This window comes from Heterodontus francisci, chromosome 6 (genome assembly GCF_036365525.1).
Source record: "Heterodontus francisci isolate sHetFra1 chromosome 6, sHetFra1.hap1, whole genome shotgun sequence".
Taxonomy (NCBI): domain Eukaryota; kingdom Metazoa; phylum Chordata; class Chondrichthyes; order Heterodontiformes; family Heterodontidae; genus Heterodontus; species Heterodontus francisci.
The window spans coordinates 4643096-4666100 of NC_090376.1; the positions used below are offsets into that span (position 1 = coordinate 4643096).

The following is a 23005-nucleotide window of genomic DNA, read 5'->3' on the forward strand; positions in this document are numbered from 1 at the left end:
GGACATGGGCTGTGGGTAGAGTCAGTGATAGGGAGTGTGAACATGGGCTGTGGGTAGAGTCAGTGATAGGGAGTGTGAACATGGGCTGTGGGTAGAGTCAGTGATAGGGAGTGTGAACATGGGCTGTGGGTAGAGTCAGTGATAGGGAGTGTGAACATGGGCTGTGGGTAGAGTCAGTGATAGGGAGTGTGGACATGGGCTGTGGGTAGAGTCAGTGATAGGGAGTGTGAACATGGGCTGTGGGTAGAGTCAGTGATAGGGAGTGTGAACATGGGCTGTGGGTAGAGTCAGTGATAGGGAGTGTGAACATGGGCTGTGGGTAGAGTCAGTGATGGGGGAGTGTGGACATGGGCTGTGGGTAGAGTCAGTGATAGGGAGTGTGGACATGGGCTGTGGGTAGAGTCAGTGATAGGGAGTGTGGACATGGGCTGTGGGTAGAGTCAGTGATGGGGAGTGTGGACATGGGCTGTGGGTAGAGTCAGTGATAGGGAGTGTGGACATGGGCTGTGGGTAGAGTCAGTGATAGGGAGTGTGGACATGGGCTGTGGGTAGAGTCAGTGATGGGGAGTGTGGACATGGGCTGTGGGTAGAGTCAGTGATAGGGAGTGTGGACATGGGCTGTGGGTAGAGTCAGTGATAGGGAGTGTGGACATGGGCTGTGGGTAGAGTCAGTGATGGGGAGTGTGGACATGGGCTGTGGGTAGAGTCAGTGATAGGGAGTGTGGACATGGGCTGTGGGTAGAGTCAGTGATAGGGAGTGTGGACATGGGCTGTGGGTAGAGTCAGTGATAGGGAGTGTGGACATGGGCTGTGGGTAGAGTCAGTGATGGGGGAGTGTGGACATGGGCTGTGGGTAGAGTCAGTGATAGGGGGTGTGGACATGGGTTGTGGGTAGAGTCAGTGATAGGGGGTGTGGACATGGGTTGTGGGTAGAGTCAGTGATAGGGGGTGTTGGCATGGGCTGTGGGTAGAGTCGTGATAGGGAGTGTGGACATGGGCTGTGGGTAGAGTCAGTGATAGGGAGTGTGGACATGGGCTGTGGGTAGAGTCAGTGATAGGGAGTGTGGACATGGGCTGTGGGTAGAGTCAGTGATAAGGGAGAGTGGACATGGGCTGTGGGTAGAGTCAGTGATAGGGGAGTGTGGACATGGGCTGTGGGTAGAGTCAGTGATAGGGGAGTGTGGACATGGGCTGTGGGTAGAGTCAGTGATAGGGGAGTGTGGACATGGGCTGTGGGTAGAGTCAGTGATAGGGGAGTGTGGACATGGGCTGTGGGTAGAGTCAGTGATAGGGGAGTGTGGACATGGGCTGTGGGTAGAGTCAGTGATAGGGGAGTGTGGACATGGGCTGTGGGTAGAGTCAGTGTTAGTGGGGGTGAACATGGGCTGTGGGTAGAGTCAGTGATAGGGGAGTGTGGACATGGGCTGTGGGTAGAGTCAGTGATAGGGGAGTGTGGACATGGGCTGTGGGTAGAGTCAGTGATAGGGGAGTGTGGACATGGGCTGTGGGTAGAGTCAGTGATAGGGGAGTGTGGACATGGGCTGTGGGTAGAGTCAGTGATAGGGGAGTGTGGACATGGGCTGTGGGTAGAGTCAGTGATAGGGGAGTGTGGACATGGGCTGTGGGTAGAGTCAGTGTTAGTGGGGGTGAACATGGGCTGTGGGTAGAGTCAGTGATGGGGGCGAGTGGACATGGGCTGTGGGTCGAGTCAGTGTTAGTGGGTGTGGACATGGGCTGTGGATAGAGTCAGTGATAGAGAGTGTGGACATGGGCTGTGGATAGAGTCAGTGATAGGGAGTGTGGACATGGGCTGTGGGTAGAGTCAGTGATGGGGAGTGTGAACATGGGCTGTGGATAGAGTCAGTGGTAGAGAGTGTGGACATGGGCTGTGGGTAGAGTCAGTGATAGGGAGTGTGGACATGGGCTGTGGGTAGAGTCAGTGATAGGGATTGTGAACATGGGCTGTGGGTAGAGTCGTGATAGGGAGTGTGAACATGGGCTGTGGGTAGAGTCAGTGATCGGGGGTGTGGACATCGGCTGTGGGTAGAGTCAGTGATAGGGAGTGTGGACATCGGCTGTGGGTAGAGTCAGTGTTAGTGGGTGTGGACATGGGCTGTGGGTAGAGTCAGTGATAGGGAGTGTGGACATGGGCTGTGGGTAGAGTCAGTGATGGGGAGTGTGGACATGGGCTGTGGGTAGAGTCAGTGATAGGGAGTGTGGACATGGGCTGTGGGTAGAGTCAGTGATAAGGGAGAGTGGACATCGGCTGTGGGTCGAGTCAGTGTTAGTGGGTGTGGACATGGGTTGTGGATAGAGTCAGTGATGGGGAGTGTGGACATGGGCTGTGGATAGAGTCAGTGATAGGGAGTGTGGACATGGGCTGTGGGTAGAGTCAGTGATAAGGGAGTGTGGACATGGGCTGTGGGTAGAGTCATTGATGGGGAGTGTGGACATGGGCTGTGGGTAGAGTCAGTGATAGGGAGTGTGGACATGGGCTGTGGGTAGAGTCAGTGATGGGGGAGTGTGGACATGGACTGTGGATAGAGTCAGTGATGGGGGGGTGTGGACATGGGTTGTGGGTAGAGTCTGTGATGGGGGAGAGTGGACATGGGCTGTGGGTAGAGTCAGTGATAGGGAGTGTGGACATGGGCTGTGGGTAGAGTCAGTGATAAGGGAGAGTGGACATCGGCTGTGGGTCGAGTCAGTGTTAGTGGGTGTGGACATGGGTTGTGGGTAGAGTCAGTGATAGGGGGTGTGGACATGGACTGTGGGTAGAGTCAGTGATAGGGGGTGTGGACATGGACTGTGGGTAGAGTCAGTGATAGGGAGTGTGGACGTGGACTGTGGATAGAGTCAGTGATAGGGGGTGTGGACATGGGTTGTGGGTAGAGTCAGTGATGGGGGTGAGTGGACATGGGCTGTGGGTAGAGTCAGTGATGGGGGAGAGTGGACATGGGCTGTGGGTAGAGTCAGTGATGGGGGAGAGTGGACATGGGCTGTGGGTAGAGTCAGTGATAGGGGGTGTGGACATGGACTGTGGGTAGAGTCAGTGATAGGGGGTGTGGACATGGGCTGTGGGTAGAGTCAGTGATAGGGGGTGTGGACATGGACTGTGGGGAGAGTCAGTGATGGGGGAGAGTGGACATGGGCTGTGGGTAGAGTCAGTGACGGGGGAGAGTGGACATGGGCTGTGGGTAGAGTCAGTGATAGGGAGTGTGGACATGGGCTGTGGATAGAGTCAGTGATGGGGGAGAGTGGACATGGGCTGTGGGTAGAGTCAGTGATAGGGGAGAGTGGACATGGGCTGTGGGTAGAGTCAGTGATGGGGGAGAGTGGACATGGGCTGTGGATAGAGTCAGTGATAAGGAGTTTGGACATGGGCTGTGGGTAGAGTCAGTGATAGGGGAGAGTGGACATGGGCTGTGGGTAGAGTCAGTGATGGGGGAGAGTGGACATGGGCTGTGGGTAGAGTCAGTGATGGGGGAGAGTGGACATGGGCTGTGGGTAGAGTCAGTGATAGGGGAGAGTGGACATGGGTTGTGGGTAGATTCAGTGATAGGGAGTGTGGACATGGGTTGTGGGTAGAGTCAGTGTTAGTGGGTGTGGACATGGGTTGTGGGTAGAGTCAGTGATGGGGAGTGTGAACATGGGCTGTGGGTAGAGTCAGTGATAGGGAGTGTGAACATGGGCTGTGGGTAGAGTCAGTGATCGGGGGTGTGGATATCGGCTGTGGGTAGAGTCAGTGTTAGTGGGTGTGGACATGGGTTGTGGGTAGAGTCAGTGATGGGGAGTGTGAACATGGGCTGTGGGTAGAGTCAGTGATAGGGAGTGTGAACATGGGCTGTGGGTAGAGTCAGTGATAGGGAGTGTGAACATGGGCTGTGGGTAGAGTCAGTGATAGGGAGTGTGAACATGGGCTGTGTGTAGAGTCAGTGATAGGGAGTGTGGACATCGGCTGTGGGTAGAGTCAGTGTTAGTGGGTGTGGACATGGGCTGTGGGTAGAGTCAGTGATAGGGAGTGTGGACATGGGCTGTGGGTAGAGTCAGTGATGGGGAGTGTGGACATGGGCTGTGGGTAGAGTCAGTGATAGGGAGTGTGGACATGGGCTGTGGGTAGAGTCAGTGATAAGGGAGTGTGGACTTCGGCTGTGGGTCGAGTCAGTGATGGGTGAGTGTGGACATGGGCTGTGGGTAGAGTCAGTGATAGGGAGTGTGGATATGGGATGTGGGTAGAGTCAGTGATGGGGGAGTGTGGACATGGACTGTGGATAGAGTCAGTGATGGGGGAGTGTGGACATGGGTTGTGGGTAGAGTCTGTGATGGGGGAGAGTGGACATGGGCTGTGGATAGAGTCAGTGATAGGGGGTGTGGACATGGGTTGTGGGTAGAGTCAGTGATGGGGGAGAGTGGACATGGGCTGTGGATAGAGTCAGTGATAGGGGGTGTGGACATGGGTTGTGGGTAGAGTCAGTGATGGGGAAGTGTGGACATGGACTGTGGGTAGAGTCAGTGATAGGGGGTGTGGGCATGGGCTGTGGGTAGAGTCGTGATAGGGAGTGTGGACATGGGCTGTGGGTAGAGTCAGTGATGGGGGAGTGTGGACATGGACTGTGGATAGAGTCAGTGATGGGGGAGTGTGGACATGGGTTGTGGGTAGAGTCTGTGATGGGGGAGAGTGGACATGGGCTGTGGATAGAGTCAGTGATAGGGGGTGTGGACATGGGTTGTGGGTAGAGTCTGTGATGGGGGAGAGTGGACATGGGCTGTGGATAGAGTCAGTGATAGGGGGTGTGGACATGGGTTGTGGGTAGAGTCAGTGATGGGGAAGTGTGGACATGGACTGTGGGTAGAGTCAGTGATAGGGGGTGTGGGCATGGGCTGTGGGTAGAGTCGTGATAGGGAGTGTGGACATGGGCTGTGGGTAGAGTCAGTGATGGGGAAGTGTGGACATGGACTGTGGGTAGAGTCAGTGATAGGGGGTGTGGGCATGGGCTGTGGGTAGAGTCGTGATAGGGAGTGTGGACATGGGCTGTGGGTAGAGTCGTGATAGGGAGTGTGGACATGGGCTGTGGGTAGAGTCAGTGATAGGGAGTGTGGACATGTGCTGTGGATAGAGTCAGTGTTAGTGGGTGTGAACATGGGCTGTGGATAGAGTCAGTGATAGAGAGTGTGGACATGGGCTGTGGGTAGAGTCAGTGATAGGGAGTGTGAACATGGGCTGTGGGTAGAGTCAGTGTTAGTGGGTGTGAACATGGGCTGTGGGTAGAGTCAGTGATAGGGAGTGTGAACATGGGCTGTGGGTAGAGTCGTGATAGAGAGTGTGGACATGGGCTGTGGGTAGAGTCAGTGATAGAGTGTGAACATGGGCTGTGGGTAGAGTCAGTGATAGGGAGTGTGGACATGGGCTGTGGGTAGAGTCAGTGATAGGGAGTGTGGACATGGGCTGTGGGTAGAGTCAGTGATAGGGAGTGTGAACATGGGCTGTGGGTAGAGTCAGTGATCGGGGGTGTGGACATCGGCTGTGGGTAGAGTCAGTGATAGGGAGTGTGGACATCGGCTGTGGGTAGAGTCAGTGTTAGTGGGTGTGGACATGGGCTGTGGGTAGAGTCAGTGATAGGGAGTGTGGACATGGGCTGTGGGTAGAGTCAGTGATGGGGAGTGTGGACATGGGCTGTGGGTAGATTCAGTGATAGGGAGTGTGGACATGGGCTGTGGGTAGAGTCAGTGATAGGGAGTGTGGACATGGGCTGTGGGTAGAGTCAGTGATCGGGGGTGTGGACATCGGCTGTGGGTAGAGTCAGTGATAGGGAGTGTGGACATCGGCTGTGGGTAGAGTCAGTGTTAGTGGGTGTGGACATGGGCTGTGGGTAGAGTCAGTGATAGGGAGTGTGGACATGGGCTGTGGGTAGAGTCAGTGATGGGGAGTGTGGACATGGGCTGTGGGTAGAGTCAGTGATAGGGAGTGTGGACATGGGCTGTGGGTAGAGTCAGTGATAAGGGAGAGTGGGCATCGGCTGTGGGTCGAGTCAGTGTTAGTGGGTGTGGACATGGGTTGTGGGTAGAGTCAGTGATGGGGAGTGTGGACATGGGCTGTGGGTAGAGTCAGTGATAGGGAGTGTGGACATGGGCTGTGGGTAGAGTCAGTGATAAGGGAGTGTGGACATGGGCTGTGGGTAGAGTCAGTGATGGGGAGTGTGGACATGGGCTGTGGGTAGAGTCAGTGATAGGGAGTGTGGACATGGGCTGTGGATAGAGTCAGTGATGGGGGGGTGTGGACATGGGTTGTGGGTAGAGTCAGTGATGGGGGAGTGTGGACATGGACTGTGGATAGAGTCAGTGATGGGGGTGTGTGGACATGGGTTGTGGGTAGAGTCTGTGATGGGGGAGAGTGGACATGGGCTGTGGGTAGAGTCAGTGATAGGGAGTGTGGACATGGGCTGTGGATAGAGTCAGTGATGGGGGTGTGTGGACATGGGTTGTGGGTAGAGTCTGTGATGGGGGAGAGTGGACATGGGCTGTGGGTAGAGTCAGTGATAGGGAGTGTGGACATGGGCTGTGGGTAGAGTCAGTGATAAGGGAGAGTGGACATCGGCTGTGGGTCGAGTCAGTGATAGGGGGTGTGGACATGGACTGTGGGTAGAGTCAGTGATAGGGAGTGTGGACATGGGCTGTGGGTAGAGTCAGTGATAGGGGGTGTGGACGTGGACTGTGGATAGAGTCAGTGATAGGGGGTGTGGACATGGGCTGTGGGTAGAGTCAGTGATAGGGAGTGTGGACATGGGCTGTGGATAGAGTCAGTGATGGGGGAGAGTGGACATGGGCTGTGGGTAGAGTCAGTGATGGGGGAGAGTGGACATGGGCTGTGGATAGAGTCAGTGATAAGGATTTTGGACATGGGCTGTGGGTAGAGTCAGTGATACAAAGAACAAAGATAATTACAGCACAGGAACAGGCCCTTCGGCCCTCCAAGCCTGCGCCGATCCAGATCCTCTCTCTAAACATGTCGCCTATTTTCTAAGGTTCTGTATCTCTTTTCTTCCTGCCCATTCATGTATCTGTCTGGATACATCTTAAAAGACTCCATCGTGCCCGCGTCTACCACCTCCGCTGGCAACGCGTTCCAGGTGCCCACCACCCTCTGCGTAAAGAACTTTCCACGCATATCCCCCCTAAACATTTCCCCTTTCACTTTGAACTCGTGTCCTCTAGTAATTGAAACCCCCACTCTGGGAAAAAGCCTCTTGCTGTCCACCCTGTCTATACCTCTCATGATTTTGTACACCTCAATCAGGTCCCCCCTCAACCTCCGTCTTTCTAATGAAAATAATCCTAATCTACTCAACCTCTCTTCATAGCTAGCGCCCTCCATACCAGGCAACATCCTGGTGAACCTCCTCTGCACCCTCTCCAAAGCATCCACATCCTTTTGATAATGTGGCGACCAGAACTGTACGCAGTATTCCAAATGTGGCCGAACCAAAGTCCTATACAACTGTAACATGACCTGCCAACTCTTGTACTCAATGCCCCGTCCGATGAAGGAAAGCATGCCGTTTGCCTTCTTGACCACTCTATTTACCTGCGTTGCCACCTTCAGGGAACAGTGGACCTGAACACCCAAATCTCTCTGGACATCAATTTTCCCCAGGACTTTTCCATTTACTGTATAGTTCACTCTTGAATTGGATCTTCCAAAATGCATCACCTCGCATTTGCCCTGATTGAACTCCATCTGCCATTTCTCTGCCCAACTCTCTAATCTATCTATATTCTGCTGTATTCTCTGACAGTCCCCTTCACTATCTGCTACTCCACCAATCTTAGTGTCGTCTGCAAACTTGCTAATCAGTCCACCTATACTTTCCTCCAAATCATTAATGTATATCACAAACAACAGTGGTCCCAGCACGGATCCCTGTGGAACACCACTGGTCACACATCTCCATTTTGAGAAACTCCCCTCTACTGCTACTCTCTGTCTCCTGTTGCCCAGCCAGTTCTTTATCCATCTAGCTAGTACACCTTGGACCCCAAGCGCCTTCACTTTCTCCATCAGCCTGCCATGGGGAACCTTATCAAACGCCTTACTGAAGTCCATGTATATGACATCGACAGCCCTTCCCTCATCAATCAACTTTGTCACTTCCTCAAAGAATTCTATTAAGTTGGTAAGACATGACCTTCCCTGCACAAAACCATGTTGCCTATCACTGATGAGCCCATTTTCTTCCAAATGGGAATAGATCCTATCCCTCAGTATCTTCTCCAGCAGCTTCCCTACCACTGACGTCAGGCTCACCGGTCTATAATTACCTGGATTATCCCTGCTACCCTTCTTAAACAAGGGGACAACATTAGCAATTCTCCAGTCCTCCGGGACCTCACCCGTGTTTAAGGATGCTGCAAAGATATCTGTTAAGGCCCCAGCTATTTCCTCTCTCGCTTCCCTCAGTAACCTGGGATAGATCCCATCCGGACCTGGGGACTTGTCCACCTTAATGCCCTTTAGAATACCCAACACTTCCTCCCTCCTTATGCCGACTTGACCGAGAGTAATCAAACATCTGTCCCTAACCTCAACATCCGTCATGTCCCTCTCCTCGGTGAATACCGATGCAAAGTACTCGTTTAGAATCTCACCCATTTTCTCTGAGTCCAAGCATAACATTCCTCCTTTGTCCTTTAGTGGGCCAATCCTTTCTCTAGTTACCCTCTTTCTCCTTATATATGAATAAAAGGCTTTGGGATTTTCCTTAACCCTGTTTGCTAAAGATATTTCATGACCCCTTTTAGCCCTCTTAATTCCTCGTTTCAGATTGGTCCTACATTCCCGATATTCTTTCAAAGCTTCGTCTTTCTTCAGCCGCCTAGACCTTATGTATGCTTCCTTTTTCCTCTTAGCTAGTCTCACAATTTCACCTGTCATCCATGGTTCCCTAATCTTGCCATTTCTATCCCTCATTTTCACAGGAACATGTCTCTCCTGAACGCTAATCAACCTCTCTTTAAAAGCCTCCCACATATCACATGTGGATTTACCTTCAAACAGCTGCTCCCAATCTACATTTCCCAGCTCCTGCCGAATTTTGGTATAGTTGGCCTTCCCCCAATTTAGCACTCTTCCTTTAGGACCACTCTCGTCTTTGTCCATGAGTATTTTAAAGCTTACGGAATTGTGATCACTATTCCCAAAGTAGTCCCCTACTGAAACTTCAACAACCTGGCCGGGCTCATTCCCCAACACCAGGTCCAGTATGGCCCCTTCCCGAGTTGGACTATTTACATACTGCTCTAGAAAACCTTCCTGGATGCTCCTTACAAATTCTGCTCCATCTGGACCTCTAACACTAAGCGAATCCCAGTCAATGTTGGGAAAATTAAAATCTCCTATCACCACCACCCTGTTGCTCCTACATCTTTCCATAATCTGTTTACATATTTGTACCTCTATCTCACGCTCGCTGTTGGGAGGCCTGTAGTACAGCCCCAACATTGTTACCGCACCCTTCCTATTTCTGAGTTCTGTCCATATTGCCTCACTGCTCGAGTCCTCCATAGTGCCCTCCTTCAGCACAGCTGTGATATCCTCTTTGACCAGTAATGCAACTCCTCCACCCCTTTTACCTCCCTCTCTATCCCGCCTGAAGCATCGATATCCTGGGATATTTAGTTGCCAATCATGCCCTTCCCTCAACCAAGTCTCAAGATAGGGGAGAGTGGACATGGGCTGTGGGTAGAGTCAGTGATGGGGGAGAGTGGACATGGGCTGTGGGTAGAGTCAGTGATGGGGGAGAGTGGACATGGGCTGTGGATAGAGTCAGTGATGGGAGAGTGTGGACATGGGATGTGGGTAGATTCAGTGATAGGGAGTGTGGACATGGGTTGTGGGTAGAGTCAGTGATAGGGAGTGTGGACATGTGCTGTGGATAGAGTCAGTGATAGGGAGTGTGGACATGGGCTGTGGGTAGAGTCAGTGATAAGGGAGAGTGGACATCGGCTGTGGGTCGAGTCAGTGTTAGTGGGTGTGGACATGGGCTGTGGGTAGAGTCAGTGATGGGGGAGTGTGGACATGGGCTGTGGGTAGAGTCAGTGATGGGGGAGTGTGGACATGGGCTGTGGGTAGACTCAGTGATGGGGGAGTGTGGACATGGGCTGTGGGTAGAGTCAGTGATGGGGGAGTGTGGACATGGGCTGTGGGTAGACTCAGTGATAGGGGAGTGTGGACATGGGCTTTTTTTTTATTCATTCACGGATGTTGGCTTCGCTGGCCAGGCCAGCATTTATTGCCCATCCCTAATTGCCCTTGAGAAGGTGGTATTGAGCTGCCTTCTTGAACCGCTGCAGTCCATGTGGGCTCGGTACACCCACAGTGCTGTTAGGAAGGGAGTTCCAGGATTTTGACCCAGTGACAGTGAAGGAACGGCGATATAGTTCCAAGTCAGGATGGTATGTGATTTGGAGGGGAACTTGCAGGTGATGGTGTTCCCATGTATTTGCTGCCCTTGTCCTTCTAGTTGGTAGAGGTCGCGGGTTTGGAAGGTGCTGTCTAAGGAGCCTTGGTGCGTTGCTGCAGTGATGGTACACACTGCTGCCACTGTGCGTCGGTGGTGAAGGGAGTGAATGTTTGTGGATGGGGTGCCAATCAAATGGGCTGCTTTGTCCTGAATGGTGTCGAGCTTCTTGAGTGTTGGAGATTCACCAATCCAGGAAAGTGGAGAGTATTCCATCACACTCCTGACTTGTGCCTTGTAGATGGTGGACAGGCTTTGGGGAGTCAGGAGGTGAGTTACTCGCCTCAGGATTCCTAGCCTCTGACCTGCTCTTGTAGCCACGGTATTTATGTGGCTACTCCAGTTCAGTTTTCGGTCAATGGTAGCCCCTAGGATGTTAATAGCAGGGGATTCAGCGATGGTAATGCCATTGAATGTCAAGGGCAACTCCCTCCCTACTGTATACCACTGTGCCACCACCTCTGCTGGGTCTGTCCTGCCGGTGGGACAGGATGTACCCGGGGATGGTGATAGCTGTGGCTAGAGTCAGTGATGGGCACGAGTGGACATGGGCTGTGGATAGAGTCAGTGATGGGGGAGTGTGGACATGGGCTGTGGGTAGAGTCAGTGATAGGGGAGTGTAGACATGGGCTGTGGATGGAGTCAGTGATGGGGGAGAGTGGACATGGGCTGTGGGTAGAGTCAGTGATAGGGGAGTGTGGACATGGGCTGTGGATGGAGTCAGTGATGGGGGAGTGTGGACATGGGCTGTGGATGGAGTCAGTGATGGGGGAGAGTGGACATGGGCTGTGGGTAGAGTCAGTGATGGGGGAGAGTGGACATGGGCTGTGGATGGAGTCAGTGATGGGGGAGAGTGGACATGGGCTGTGGGTAGAGTCAGTGATAGGGGAGAGTGGACATGGGCTGTGGATAGAGTCAGTGATGGGGGAGTGTGGACATGGGCTGTGGATGGAGTCAGTGATAGGGGAGAGTGGACATGGGCTGTGGGTAGAGTCAGTGATAGGGAGAGTGGACATGGGCTGTGGGTAGAGTCAGTGATAGGGGAGAGTGGACATGGGCTGTGGGTAGAGTCAGTGATAGGGGAAAGTGGACATGGGCTGTGGGTAGAGTCAGTGATAGGGGAGAGTGGACATGGGCTGTGGATGGAGTCAGTGATAGGGGAGAGTGGACATGGGCTGTGGGTAGAGTCAGTGATAGGGGAGAGTGGACATGCGCTGTGGGTAGAGTCAGTGATGGGGGAGAGTGGACATGGGCTGTGGATAGAGTCAGTGATAGGGGAGAGTGGACATGGGCTGTGGATAGAGTCAGTGATAGGGGAGAGTGGACATGGGCTGTGGGTAGAGTCAGTGATAGGGGAGAGTGGACATGGGCTGTGGATAGAGTCAGTGATGGGGGAGAGTGGACATGGGCTGTGGGTAGAGTCAGTGATGGGGGAGAGTGGACATGGGCTGTGGGTAGAGTCAGTGATGGGGGAGAGTGGACATGGGCTGTGGGTAGAGTCAGTGATAGGGGAGAGTGGACATGGGCTGTGGGTAGAGTCAGTGATGGGGGAGAGTGGACATGGGCTGTGGGTAGAGTCAGTGATAGGGGAGAGTGGACATGGGCTGTGGATGGAGTCAGTGATAGGGGAGAGTGGACATGGGCTGTGGATAGAGTCAGTGATAGGGGAGAGTGGACATGGGCTGTGGATGGAGTCAGTGATAGGGGAGAGTGGACATGGGCTGTGGATAGAGTCAGTGATGGGGGAGAGTGGACATGGGCTGTGGATGGAGTCAGTGATAGGGGAGAGTGGACATGGGCTGTGGATAGAGTCAGTGATAGGGGAGAGTGGACATGGGCTGTGGATAGAGTCAGTGATAGGGGAGAGTGGACATGGGCTGTGGATAGAGTCAGTGATCGGGGAGAGTGGTCATAAGCTTGGCAATTTGTATTGGGCAAGAAGGAAACGAGGCAATACACAGCGGAACAGAACATCTGATGGAAGCTCCCAGATTGTTACTGCCTTATTGTGGGTTGTTTTTGTGGTTTACTTGCAGTTTGGCAACATGGAGGGAATCACCACAGCATTCCTGGATGAGTTCCCAGTGTTACGGAATTGGAAGTGGAAGGTGATGTTCCTTGCTGCGCTCTGCTTCCTGTTCTACCTGCTGGGTCTACTGCTTATCACTGAGGTACAGTACCAGAACATAGTGTCAACTCCAACCAATAGAAATGTCGGGCCAACCTCAATATAGGTACCAATCGGAATGTAAGGATTAAAGCCAACATAATAACCAATAAGGGTATGAACAGGAGTCAATTGAAAACACAGATACCCATAAGATTATAGGAGAGTCACTGTAAACACAGTAACCCACAGGAATATGGAGATATTCCCAGAAAAATAACCGTTGGAAATATAGAGATTTGACCTAATTGGAGACTTATTCCCCGAGGAGAAGTCAGTGTGTTGGTGTTTGTCCAGACACGGTTGAACAGCCCTGTCCATTGCTTTTTTCACACAGGGTGGCATCTACTGGTTCACTCTGATCGATGCGTACAGCACAAGCTTCGGACTCATCATCATCACCCTCTTCATGTGCCTGGGCATCGCATTCTTTTACGGTAAGCCCTCCCCCAGAAACCTCTAGAAATGGAGAGCGTCAGTGCCTGACTAGCTGGATTGAAGCAGTTCAGGAAACATTCAGCACTAAGGCTGCCCTTTCATCAAGACTTTCTTGAGTGAATTTTTTTATTCGCATTCATTATAGCTGTCGGTGAAGGATGTTGGTGAGAGGGAACAGAGTAATTCCTGATCTGGCTGAAAAGCAGATTCAAGAATAGCTTCCAAACGAGTGTTGGATAAATACTTGGAAGGGAAAAATTTACAGGGCTATGGGAAAAACACAAGGGTGTGGGATTAATTGGAGAACCCTTTCAAAGAGCTGGCATAGTCACAATGGACTCCTCCTGTGCTGTATTATTATAATTTCCCCTTTAGATACCCAGTGTCACTATCATACTCCTCTACCCCCACAGGAAACAACATTGACAAATTGCATTTATATACAGCCTTTAATGCAGAAAAATATCTCAAGGAGCGTAGCGAAAGAATTAACACCAACCACATAAAGTGATATTAGGACAGTTGACCAAGAGTTTGGTCAAGGAGGTAGGTTTTAAGGAGTGTCTTAAAGGAGGAGAGAGATTATAGAGGCTTCAGGAGAGAATTCCAAAGCTAAGGGCTCAGACAACATACAAACATTCGAATTACATACGAACATGCATATGAACATACAAATTAGGAGGAGTAGGCCACTCGGCCCCTCGAGCTTGCTCCGCCATTCAACAAGATCATGACTGATCTGATTGTAACCTCAACTCCGCATTCCCACCTACCTCCAATAACGAACTGAAGGCAGGGCCACCAATGGTGGCCAGAATTGGAGGATTGCAGAGCTTGGAAAGGGTTGTAGAGCTGGATAAGCGTCTAAGCTAGGAGGAGTGAGGGATGATGGGATTTAAACATGAAGATGGGGATCATTTACTACCTCGTCTACCTCGATTGCCGTTAGCTGCTGAGGGACTCTCCTTAGCATGTCGGCCATGGTTTAATGGGTAACACTCTTACTTCTGAGTCAGAAGGATCTGGGACTCTTGAGTGAGTTCCACTCAAGAGACTTGAGCACAAAATCTAGGCTGACACTCCAGTGCAGTACAGAGGCAGTGCTGCACTATCGGAGGGGCTGTACTGAGGGAGTAACGAATAGTCTGAGGGTCAGTACTGAGGGAGTGCTGCACTGTTTGAAGTGATTTATGACTTTAACCACTTGTAGGGACTAAACCAAAGCAGGAGCACATCCCCACAAATCTCCTTTAATTAAGTTCAAACCAAACAAATTCTCAGACACCTATTTGGGTCCAAAGAATTGCACTAGCTTTCCCTTAAAGAAAGAAAACCAACAGAGAATATTACCATCTTTTGGATAGCCCACTTGTAATATTTTTATGGCTAAGTCATAAATATCTTTTTTTTTCTTTTCTTTCTTCTTTTTCTTTTGGGCCTCCTTATCTCGAGAGACAATGGATACGCGCCTGGAGGTGGTCAGTGGTTTGTGAAGCAGCGCCTGGAGTGGCTATAAAGGCCAATTCTGGAGTGACAGGCTCTTCCACAGGTGCTGCAGAGAAATTTGTTTGTTGGGGCTGTTGCACAGTTGGCTCTCCCCTTGCGCCTCTGTCATAAATATACCAGTTATTATAAGAGTCTGGGAAACACTCTTCAATACGTATCTCTCCACTTAAAGAGACACAGAGAGAGTGTTCTTGTAGTTGTCTAGAGAATACTACATGAGACGATTTATTAACTTTTATGTATTTATTAAAGAATTTAACATGCAATAAACTTCTAAAGTGGGGAACTATATCAGAATATCAAATATTACTGAGAGATGTAACACATATTCTTATTTCTAACATAGAATCCAAAGGTTTATCCCTGATAATGTTACAGCAAAATTATCTTAGAATATCCACAATGTCCATCAAAATTTAAAGTAAAAATGTACCTTAAATGCCCCATAGTTGAGAAGCATTGTTGAGGATTCAACATTTCTAAGTGTCTGCTTCATAACCTTGTATTTTTATACTATTTCTAAGGTGTCATATGACTTTTGCATTAGATGTGACCTTTCTGTGTTCCCTTTTAAAATCTATGTCTGTAATTTTATGTTTTACTGGAATTTGCATTTTGTGAGCTTTTATCTGGTCAACATGTTCATAATTGTGTTTACCTGACCATTCTCGTTCCTGTGAGTACATTCCATTTATTGTTAATTACCCTTTCCATGGTACCCACAGCAACCTCCAGAGCCGACCTGTCTGAACAACATCTCCATAAACCAATTAAGTTTTATTGCTACCTCTTGCTGAGGTCACAAAGGATATTTTAATGTGTGTGTTTGTTTCCCAGGCCCCTGGTAACAGAGATTCTATTTTAATAGAGACTTTGAAATGTTTAACTCTATCATCTTAAAGGGAAACTGCAGTGAGCTCTGAAAACTAACCCTTTATTCAATCTTTAACTCTAAAGGCAGAATACACTAACTATTTCCAAATTCTACTTAATCAAGACTATCAAACCTATATTCCTTCACATGTCGGAGAGTCAGTACTGAGGGAGCACTGCACTGTCGGAGGGTCAGTACTGAGGGAGCACTGCACTGTCGGAGGGTCAGTACTGAGGGAGTGCTGCACTGTCGGAGGGTCAGTACTGAGGGAGTGCTGCACTGTCGGAGGATCAGTACTAAGGGAGCAGTGCACTGTCGGAGGGTCAGTACTGAGGGAGTGCTGCACTGTCGGAGGGTCAGTACTGAGGGAGTAGTGAATAGTCGGAGGGTCAGTACTGAGGGAGCACTGCACTGTTGGAGGGTCAGTACTGAGGGAGTGCTGCACTGTCGGAGGGTCAGTACTGAGGGAGCGCTGCACTATCGGAGGGTCAGTACTGAGGGAGTGCTGCACTGTCGGAGGGTCAGTACTGAGGGAGCACTGCACTGTCAGAGGGTCAGCACTGAGGGAGCGCTGCACTGTCGGAGGGTCATTACTGAGGGAGCGCTGCACTGTCGGAGGGTCAGTACTGAAGGAGCGCTGCACTGTCGAAGGGTCAGTACTGAGGGAGTGTGAATAGTCGGAGGGGCAGTACTGAGGGAGTGCTGAATTGTCGGAGGGTCATTACTGAGGGAGTGCTGCACTGTCGGAGGGTCAGTACTGAGGGAGCGCTGCAGTGTCGGAGTTTCCATTTTTCAGCTGAGGCATTAAAATGAATCCCCGTACGCTCTCAGGTGGATATAAAAGATCACACCACCGCTATTTCAAAGACGAACAAGTTCTCCCCAGTGAACTGGGGCCAATATTTAATCCCTCAAACCAGAATCACTGAATCAATTGGCCATTTATCACATTGCTGTTTGTGGGATCTTGCAAATTGGCTGCTGTGTTTCCGACATAACAGTGACCACACTTCAAAAGTGGTTCATTGGCTGTAAAGCGCTTTGGGACCTCCTGAGGTGGTGAAAGGCGCTATATAAATGTAAGTCTTTCTATCTCCTTACTCGCTGTCTGTGCCCCTCAGGTGTGAATCAATTCTGCAGTGACATTATCGATATGATCCGCCTCTGTCCTCCCTGGTGCAGTAAACTGTTGCTGTATTTTAAGGCGTGCTGGGCCCTCTTTACACCATTGCTGCTCCTGGTAAGTGTACAGTTCTACTCACTTTTCAAATGAATCCTTCCCTTTTTCCCACTCAGTTCCCTCCCTTTTGCTCCTCCATTCCTGAAAATCTTGATCTTGCTGGGGTACGGCTCAATTGGCACCATCACCTGCTGTACCTTGAATATGGGGCCATTCCCCGTGCACAAACCCAGTCCGCCAGTGTCTGCAACATATTCTATGAGGGGCAGCACCTTTCCAAACCTGTCCGTTCTCTGACGGTCACACCAGGACACTACCAGCAGTGCCTGCTGGCTCGCAGTCATGAGCAGGAACCTGGTCTGATTCCTACCCTCTTGTGACTCAGATGTCGCAAGACAAAGTTCATTCATACATGGTGGTGGAGCGGCCATGATACTGGACTAGCAAAGGAGAGATCGTGAGTTCAGATCTCTCCATGGAACCTCAACTGGTTCACTGAAGCTGTTAGTAAAACCTGTCATCCTGACCCGGTCAAGGTCAACACAGTCGTGTTATATACCGGCCCTTCAGAATGACCACATTCGTCAGGGACGAACAATAAATGTGTTTCCGACACATTCTAAGAATGGATTGTCTTGCCCCCGACTGCCATTTCCCCTCAGACCTGTTAACTCAGGACAATTGAGCACTGGTCAAACAGTGGGATTGCCCTGCTCTGCCTCACTCAGCTTTTCACCTTAACTCTCAAGGAAGTCTCAGATTCTAGGGCCTGCAGTTAACCCTCAAATGATCCATCAGCTTGAAAGCTCTGCTTTAATTTGTCATTACCAGCCTGTTTTTCAGCTGAGCCTCGGTTATGCTTCTCACAGAATCTTACAACACAGAGGGAAGCCTTTCGGCCCATCATGCCTGTGCTGGCTCTTTGAAAGAGCCATCCAATTAGTCCCAGTCCCAGCTCCCTTCCCCCTCAGCCCTGCACATTTTTCTGTTGCAAGTATTTATCCGATTCCCTATTGAATCTGCTTCCACCGCCCTTTCAGGCAGCACTTTCCAGACCACAACAACTCACTGAGGAAATTAAATTCTCATCTGCCCCCCTGGTTCTTTTGTCAATTGTCTTAAATCTGTGTCTCTCTGGTTACCGACCCTCCTGCCACTGGGAACAGTTTCTCCCTGTTTGCCTACGTATGTGCTGGTGTGTGTTGTGATATGTGCTGTGTATAATATCATCCCTATGATACATGTCTCTTTCTTTTATAGTTCATCCTGATGTATGTGTTTATTGAGATGTACAACACTCCGCTGCACTATGGTTCCTATCAGTTCCCGCTGTGGGGGAAAGCACTGGGAGTGTGTTTGGGGGTATTCTGCTGTATACAGATTCCATTCTGGGCCGTGGTTGCTGTAGTGAAGGAGTCTGGAACATGGCGAGATGTAAGGGGCTCTTCGTATTTCTGTAGTTTAGTTTAGAGATACAGCACTGAAACAGGCCCTTTGGCCCACCGAGTCAACCACTCATTTATACTAATCCTACGCTCATTCCATATTCCTACCACATCCCCACCTGTCCCTATATTTCTCTACCACCTACCTATACTAGGGGCAATTTATAATGGCCAATTTACCTATCAACCTGCAAGTCTTTGGCATGTGGGAGGAAACCGGAGCACCCGGAGGAAACCCACGTAGACACAGGGAGAACTTGCAAACTCCACACAGGCAGTACCCAGAATTGAACCTGGGTCGCTGGAGCTGTGAGGCTGCGGTGCTAACCACTGCGCCACTGTGCCGCCCACTGTACTTAGTGTCATTTAGTTCATAGATTCGAATAATCTGCCTTGGTGCTGTCAGATAGGAAAAACACATAAGGCATTAACCGAGCGTTTATCACATCGGAACATTCCATTTACAGTGAATGATTACAGAAACTGGTTATGTTGGGGAAAATGTCAGTGAATCTCCCACAACAACAGTGGGATGAAAGGACAATTAATCTGTTTTGTGACAAGAGATCAGTGTTGTTCAAGTCACTGGGGAAGCTTCCTGCAGTAGTGTCCATGGGATCTTTAACGTGCATCCAAACAGGCAGATGGGGCCTCGTTTTAACATCTCATCCAAAACAAGGCACCTCTGACAGTGCAGCACTCACTCATTACTGACCCTCCGACAGTGCAGCACTCCCTCAGTACTGACCCTCCGACAGTGCAGCACTCCCTCAGTACTGACCCTCCGACAGTGCAGCACTCCCTCAGTACTGACCCTCCCACAGTGCATCACTCCCTCAAGTACTGACCCTCCGACAGTGCAGTACTCCCTCAGTACTGACCCTCCGACAGTGCAGCACTCCCTCAGTACTGACCCTCCGACAGTGCAGCACTCCCTCAGTACTGACCCTCCGACAGTGCATCACTCCCTCAGTACTGACCCTCCGACAGTGCAGCACTCCCTCAGTACTAACCCTCCGACAGTGCAGCACTCCCTCAGTACTGACCCACCAACAGTGCAGCACTCCCTCAGTACTAACCCTCCGACAGTGCAGCACTCCCTCAGTACTGACCCACCAACAGTGCAGCGCTCCCTCAGTACTGACCCTCCGACAGTGCAGCACTCCCTCAGTACTGACCCTCCGACAGTGCATCACTCCCTCAGTACTGACCCTCCGACAGTGCAGCACTCCCTCAGTACTAACCCTCCGACAGTGCAGCACTCCCTCAGTACTGACCCACCAACAGTGCAGCACTCCCTCAGTACTGACCCTCCGACAGTGCAGCACTCCATCAGTGCTGACACTCTGACAGTGCAGCACTCCCTCAGTACTGACCCTCTGACAGTGCAGCAATCCCTCAGTACTGACCCTCCGACAGTGCAGCAATCCCTCAGTACTGACCCTCCGACAGTGCAGCACTCCCTCAGTACTGACCCTCCGACAGTGCAGCACTCCCTCAGTACTGACCCTCCGACAGTGCAGCTCTCCCTCAGTACTGACCCTCCGAAAGTGCAGCGCTCCCTCAGTACTGACCCTCCGACAGTGCAGCACTCCCTCAGTACTGACCCTCCAACAGTGCAGCACTCCCTCAGTACTGACCCTCCGACAGTGCAGCTCTCCCTCAGTACTGACCCTCCGAAAGTGCGGCGTTCCCTCAGTACTGACCCTCCGACAGTGCATCACTCCCTCAGTACTGACCCTCCGATAGTGCATCACTCCCTCAGTAATGACCCTCCGACAGTGCAGCACTCCCTCAGTACTGACCCTCCAACAGTGCAGCACTCCCTCAGTACTGACCCTCCGACAGTGCAGCGCTCCCTCAGTACTTACCCTCCGACAGTGCAGCACTCCCTCAGTACTGACCCTCCGACAGTGCAGCACTCCCTCAGTACTGACCCTCCGACAGTGCAGCACTCCATCAGTGTTGACACTCTGACAGTGCAGCACTCCCTCAGTACTGACCCTCCAACAGTGCATCACTCCCTCAATACTGACCCTCCGACAGTGCAGCAATCCCTCAGTACTGACCCTCCGACAGTGCAGCACTCCCTCAGTACTGACCCTCCGACAGTGCAGCAATCCCTCAGTACTGACCCTCCGACAGTGCAGCACTCCCTCAGTACTGACCCTCCGACAGTGCAGCACTCCCTCAGTACTGACCCTCCGACAGTGCAGCACTCCCTCAGTACTGACCCTCTGACAGTGCAGCACTCCCTCAGTACTTACCCTCTGACAGTGCAGCACTCCCTCAGTACTGACCCTCCGACAGTGCATCACTCCCTCAGTACTGACCCTCCGACAGTGCAGCACTCCCTCAGTACTGACCCTCCGACACTGTGGCGCTCCCTCAGTACTGACCCTCCGACAGTGCAGCACTCCCTCAGTACTGACCCTCCGACAGTGCAGCTCTCCCTCAGTACTGACCCTCTGAAAGTGCGGCGCTCCCTCAGTACTGACCCTCCGACAGTGCAGCACTCCCTCAGTACAGATGTGAGGGTGTTATGCACTGAGCCATGTCTGATGGGCAGTGCGCTGGTGGGAGAGGTACTGAGGGAATCTTTCCCATACCCCTGAGCCTCTCCGTGTTCCATGGCATGAGCGTAAAACAATGATAGTGGCGACCCAGTCCTCTGTTATACATCTCAGGTTGCAGATTTCAGCCCCAAACCCTGAATCTTTGCAGTGGATCAGTTCCCAGTGGAGGGCAATCTCACCCCCATCCTGCCCACTTTCCAGCTTGAGTCCCTGGATAGTGATCTGGGCCTCTCCGTGGAATCTCTGTGCTTTCCTCCAATGACGAACTTACGCACTGTTCCCAGAGAAAGTCCCTCACTCACATTGTCTGAGGCTGGACTTGTCCCCAAAACCCAGAGAGCGAAAAGTCAGACCCTGACCAAACGACTCACCCAATTCTCAATCACCTTTAACCTCTAGAAAGTACAGTCTGTCTGAAACCCAGCCCTTGACTATCACTGTTGATTCAGTCAAACGTTCACCGTATTTGTGCAAGTTCCTGCTGTTTGCCATTTAATTTAATTTTTGCTGTTTCTGTTCACCTTCAGCGGTTCAGGAAAGCCATCCGACCCTTGAACTCCTGGAAGGTCAACGGGGGTGACAGAACATTCACGGAGCAGACAGTTGATGTGCCGTTCTCAGTGACTCTGACTGACCATGACTTCAATGAGATGCAAGCCTGAGCAACTGAGCTCTGCCAACAGCGGTGAAGGTCCTTGTCGTGGGGGAGGTTTCTGCCGCGGATCGTCTCCCAAAGCACCAGGGCAGGAGGGGTGAGGCTGGGACAGGCTGCTCTCGATATCGCTCCCTCACAGATGGATTGCGTAGCAGCGAGAGTCTTCCCCAGTTGCACCTCTGAGCAGAGAATGCCGGACAATACAGGACTGCCATGGTGCTACCACTCTGCGAGTGGGGTTACCCAGAATGAGGATTATCCCCTACACTCACCCCCAATTCCGAGCTTCCGGGAAAGCCTCATGTCTCGAGGACAACACTCCATCATCATCCAGTTCCCTCCCACAGGAGGATGTCCCTTACTCACCGAATGGAAGAGCTACAACGTTGACAACACAAGCCAGATAAGCAGATAACCCACCCTGCTCCCGATTTCAGTCCATGACATCCTGCTGCACTTCATTGAAAACAAAAGACACATTCCTTTTCTCTCCACACAGACGATCAGATTCCAGCAGCTTCCTCTTGGCTCAAGGGGTGTGATTTACATTATCCCCTGCTACAGCCTCCCTCCTAAAGGCACTGACTGTTGCAATGTAGGAAGCACAGCAGCCAATTTGCACACAGCAAAATCCCACAAACAGCAACAAAATAAATGACCAAATAATCTGTTTTTGTAGTAATGTTGATCAAGGAATTGGCCAGCAGACCAAGGAGAACTCCCCTGCTCTTCTTACACTCATGGCCATAGGATCTTTTACATCCACCAAGAAGGCAGACAGACCTCAATTGAGCATCTCATCCAAAGGATGACCCCTCCGACAGTGCAGCACTCCCTCAATACTGCCTCTCCGACAGTGCAGCACTCCCTCAATACTGTCTCTCCGACAGTGCAGCACTCCCTCAATACTGTCTCTCCGACAGTGCAGCACTCCCTCAATACTGTCTCTCCAACAGTGCAGCACTCCCTCAATACTGTCTCTCCGACAGTGCAACACTCCCTCAATACTGTCTCTCCGACAGTGCAACACTCCCTCAATACTGCCTCTCCAACAGTGCAACACTCCCTCAGTACTGCCTCTCCGACAGTGCAGCACTCCCTCAGTACTGACCCTCTGACAGTGCAGCACTTCCTCAGTACTGACCCTCCGACAGTGCAGCACTCCCTCAGTACTGACCCTCCGACAGTGCGGCGCTCCCTCAGTACTGACCCTCCGACAGTGCAGCACTCCCTCAGTACTGACCCTCCGACAGTGCGGCGCTCCCTCAGTACTGACCCTCCGACAGTGCGGCGCTCCCTCAGTACTGACCCTCTGACAGTGCAGCACTTCCTCAGTACTGACCCTCCGACAGTGCAGCACTCCCTCAGTACTGACCCTCCGACAGTGCGGCGCTCCCTCAGTACTGCCTCTCCGACAGTGCAACACTCCCTCAATACTGTCTCTCCAACAGTGCAACACTCCCTCAGTACTGCCTCTCCGACAGTGCAGCACTCCCTCAGTACTGACCCTCTGACAGTGCAGCACTCCCTCAGTACTGACCCTCCGACAGTGCAGCACTCCCTCAGTACTGACCCTCCGACAGTGCGGCGCTCCCTCAGTACTGACCCTCCGACAGTGCGGCGCTCCCTCAGTACTGACCCTCCGACAGTGCG

At 51.6% G+C, this 23005-nt stretch overlaps 1 protein-coding gene across 1 annotated transcript in view; it reads left to right on the top strand.

The window, feature by feature from the left end:
• The window catches only part of slc6a7 (solute carrier family 6 member 7), a 107373-nt gene extending 85205 nt beyond the window's left edge, over positions 1 to 22168 (top strand). Inside the window, exons 11-15 of the mRNA XM_068032762.1 lie at positions 12548 to 12682; positions 13016 to 13115; positions 16618 to 16736; positions 17937 to 18110; positions 21225 to 22168. Of these exons, the coding sequence (XP_067888863.1) occupies positions 12548 to 12682; positions 13016 to 13115; positions 16618 to 16736; positions 17937 to 18110; positions 21225 to 21359 (663 nt within the window). The 3' untranslated portion in view covers positions 21360 to 22168. The remainder of the gene's footprint in view (positions 1 to 12547; positions 12683 to 13015; positions 13116 to 16617; positions 16737 to 17936; positions 18111 to 21224) is intronic.
• Positions 22169 to 23005: the final 837 nt, after the last annotated feature.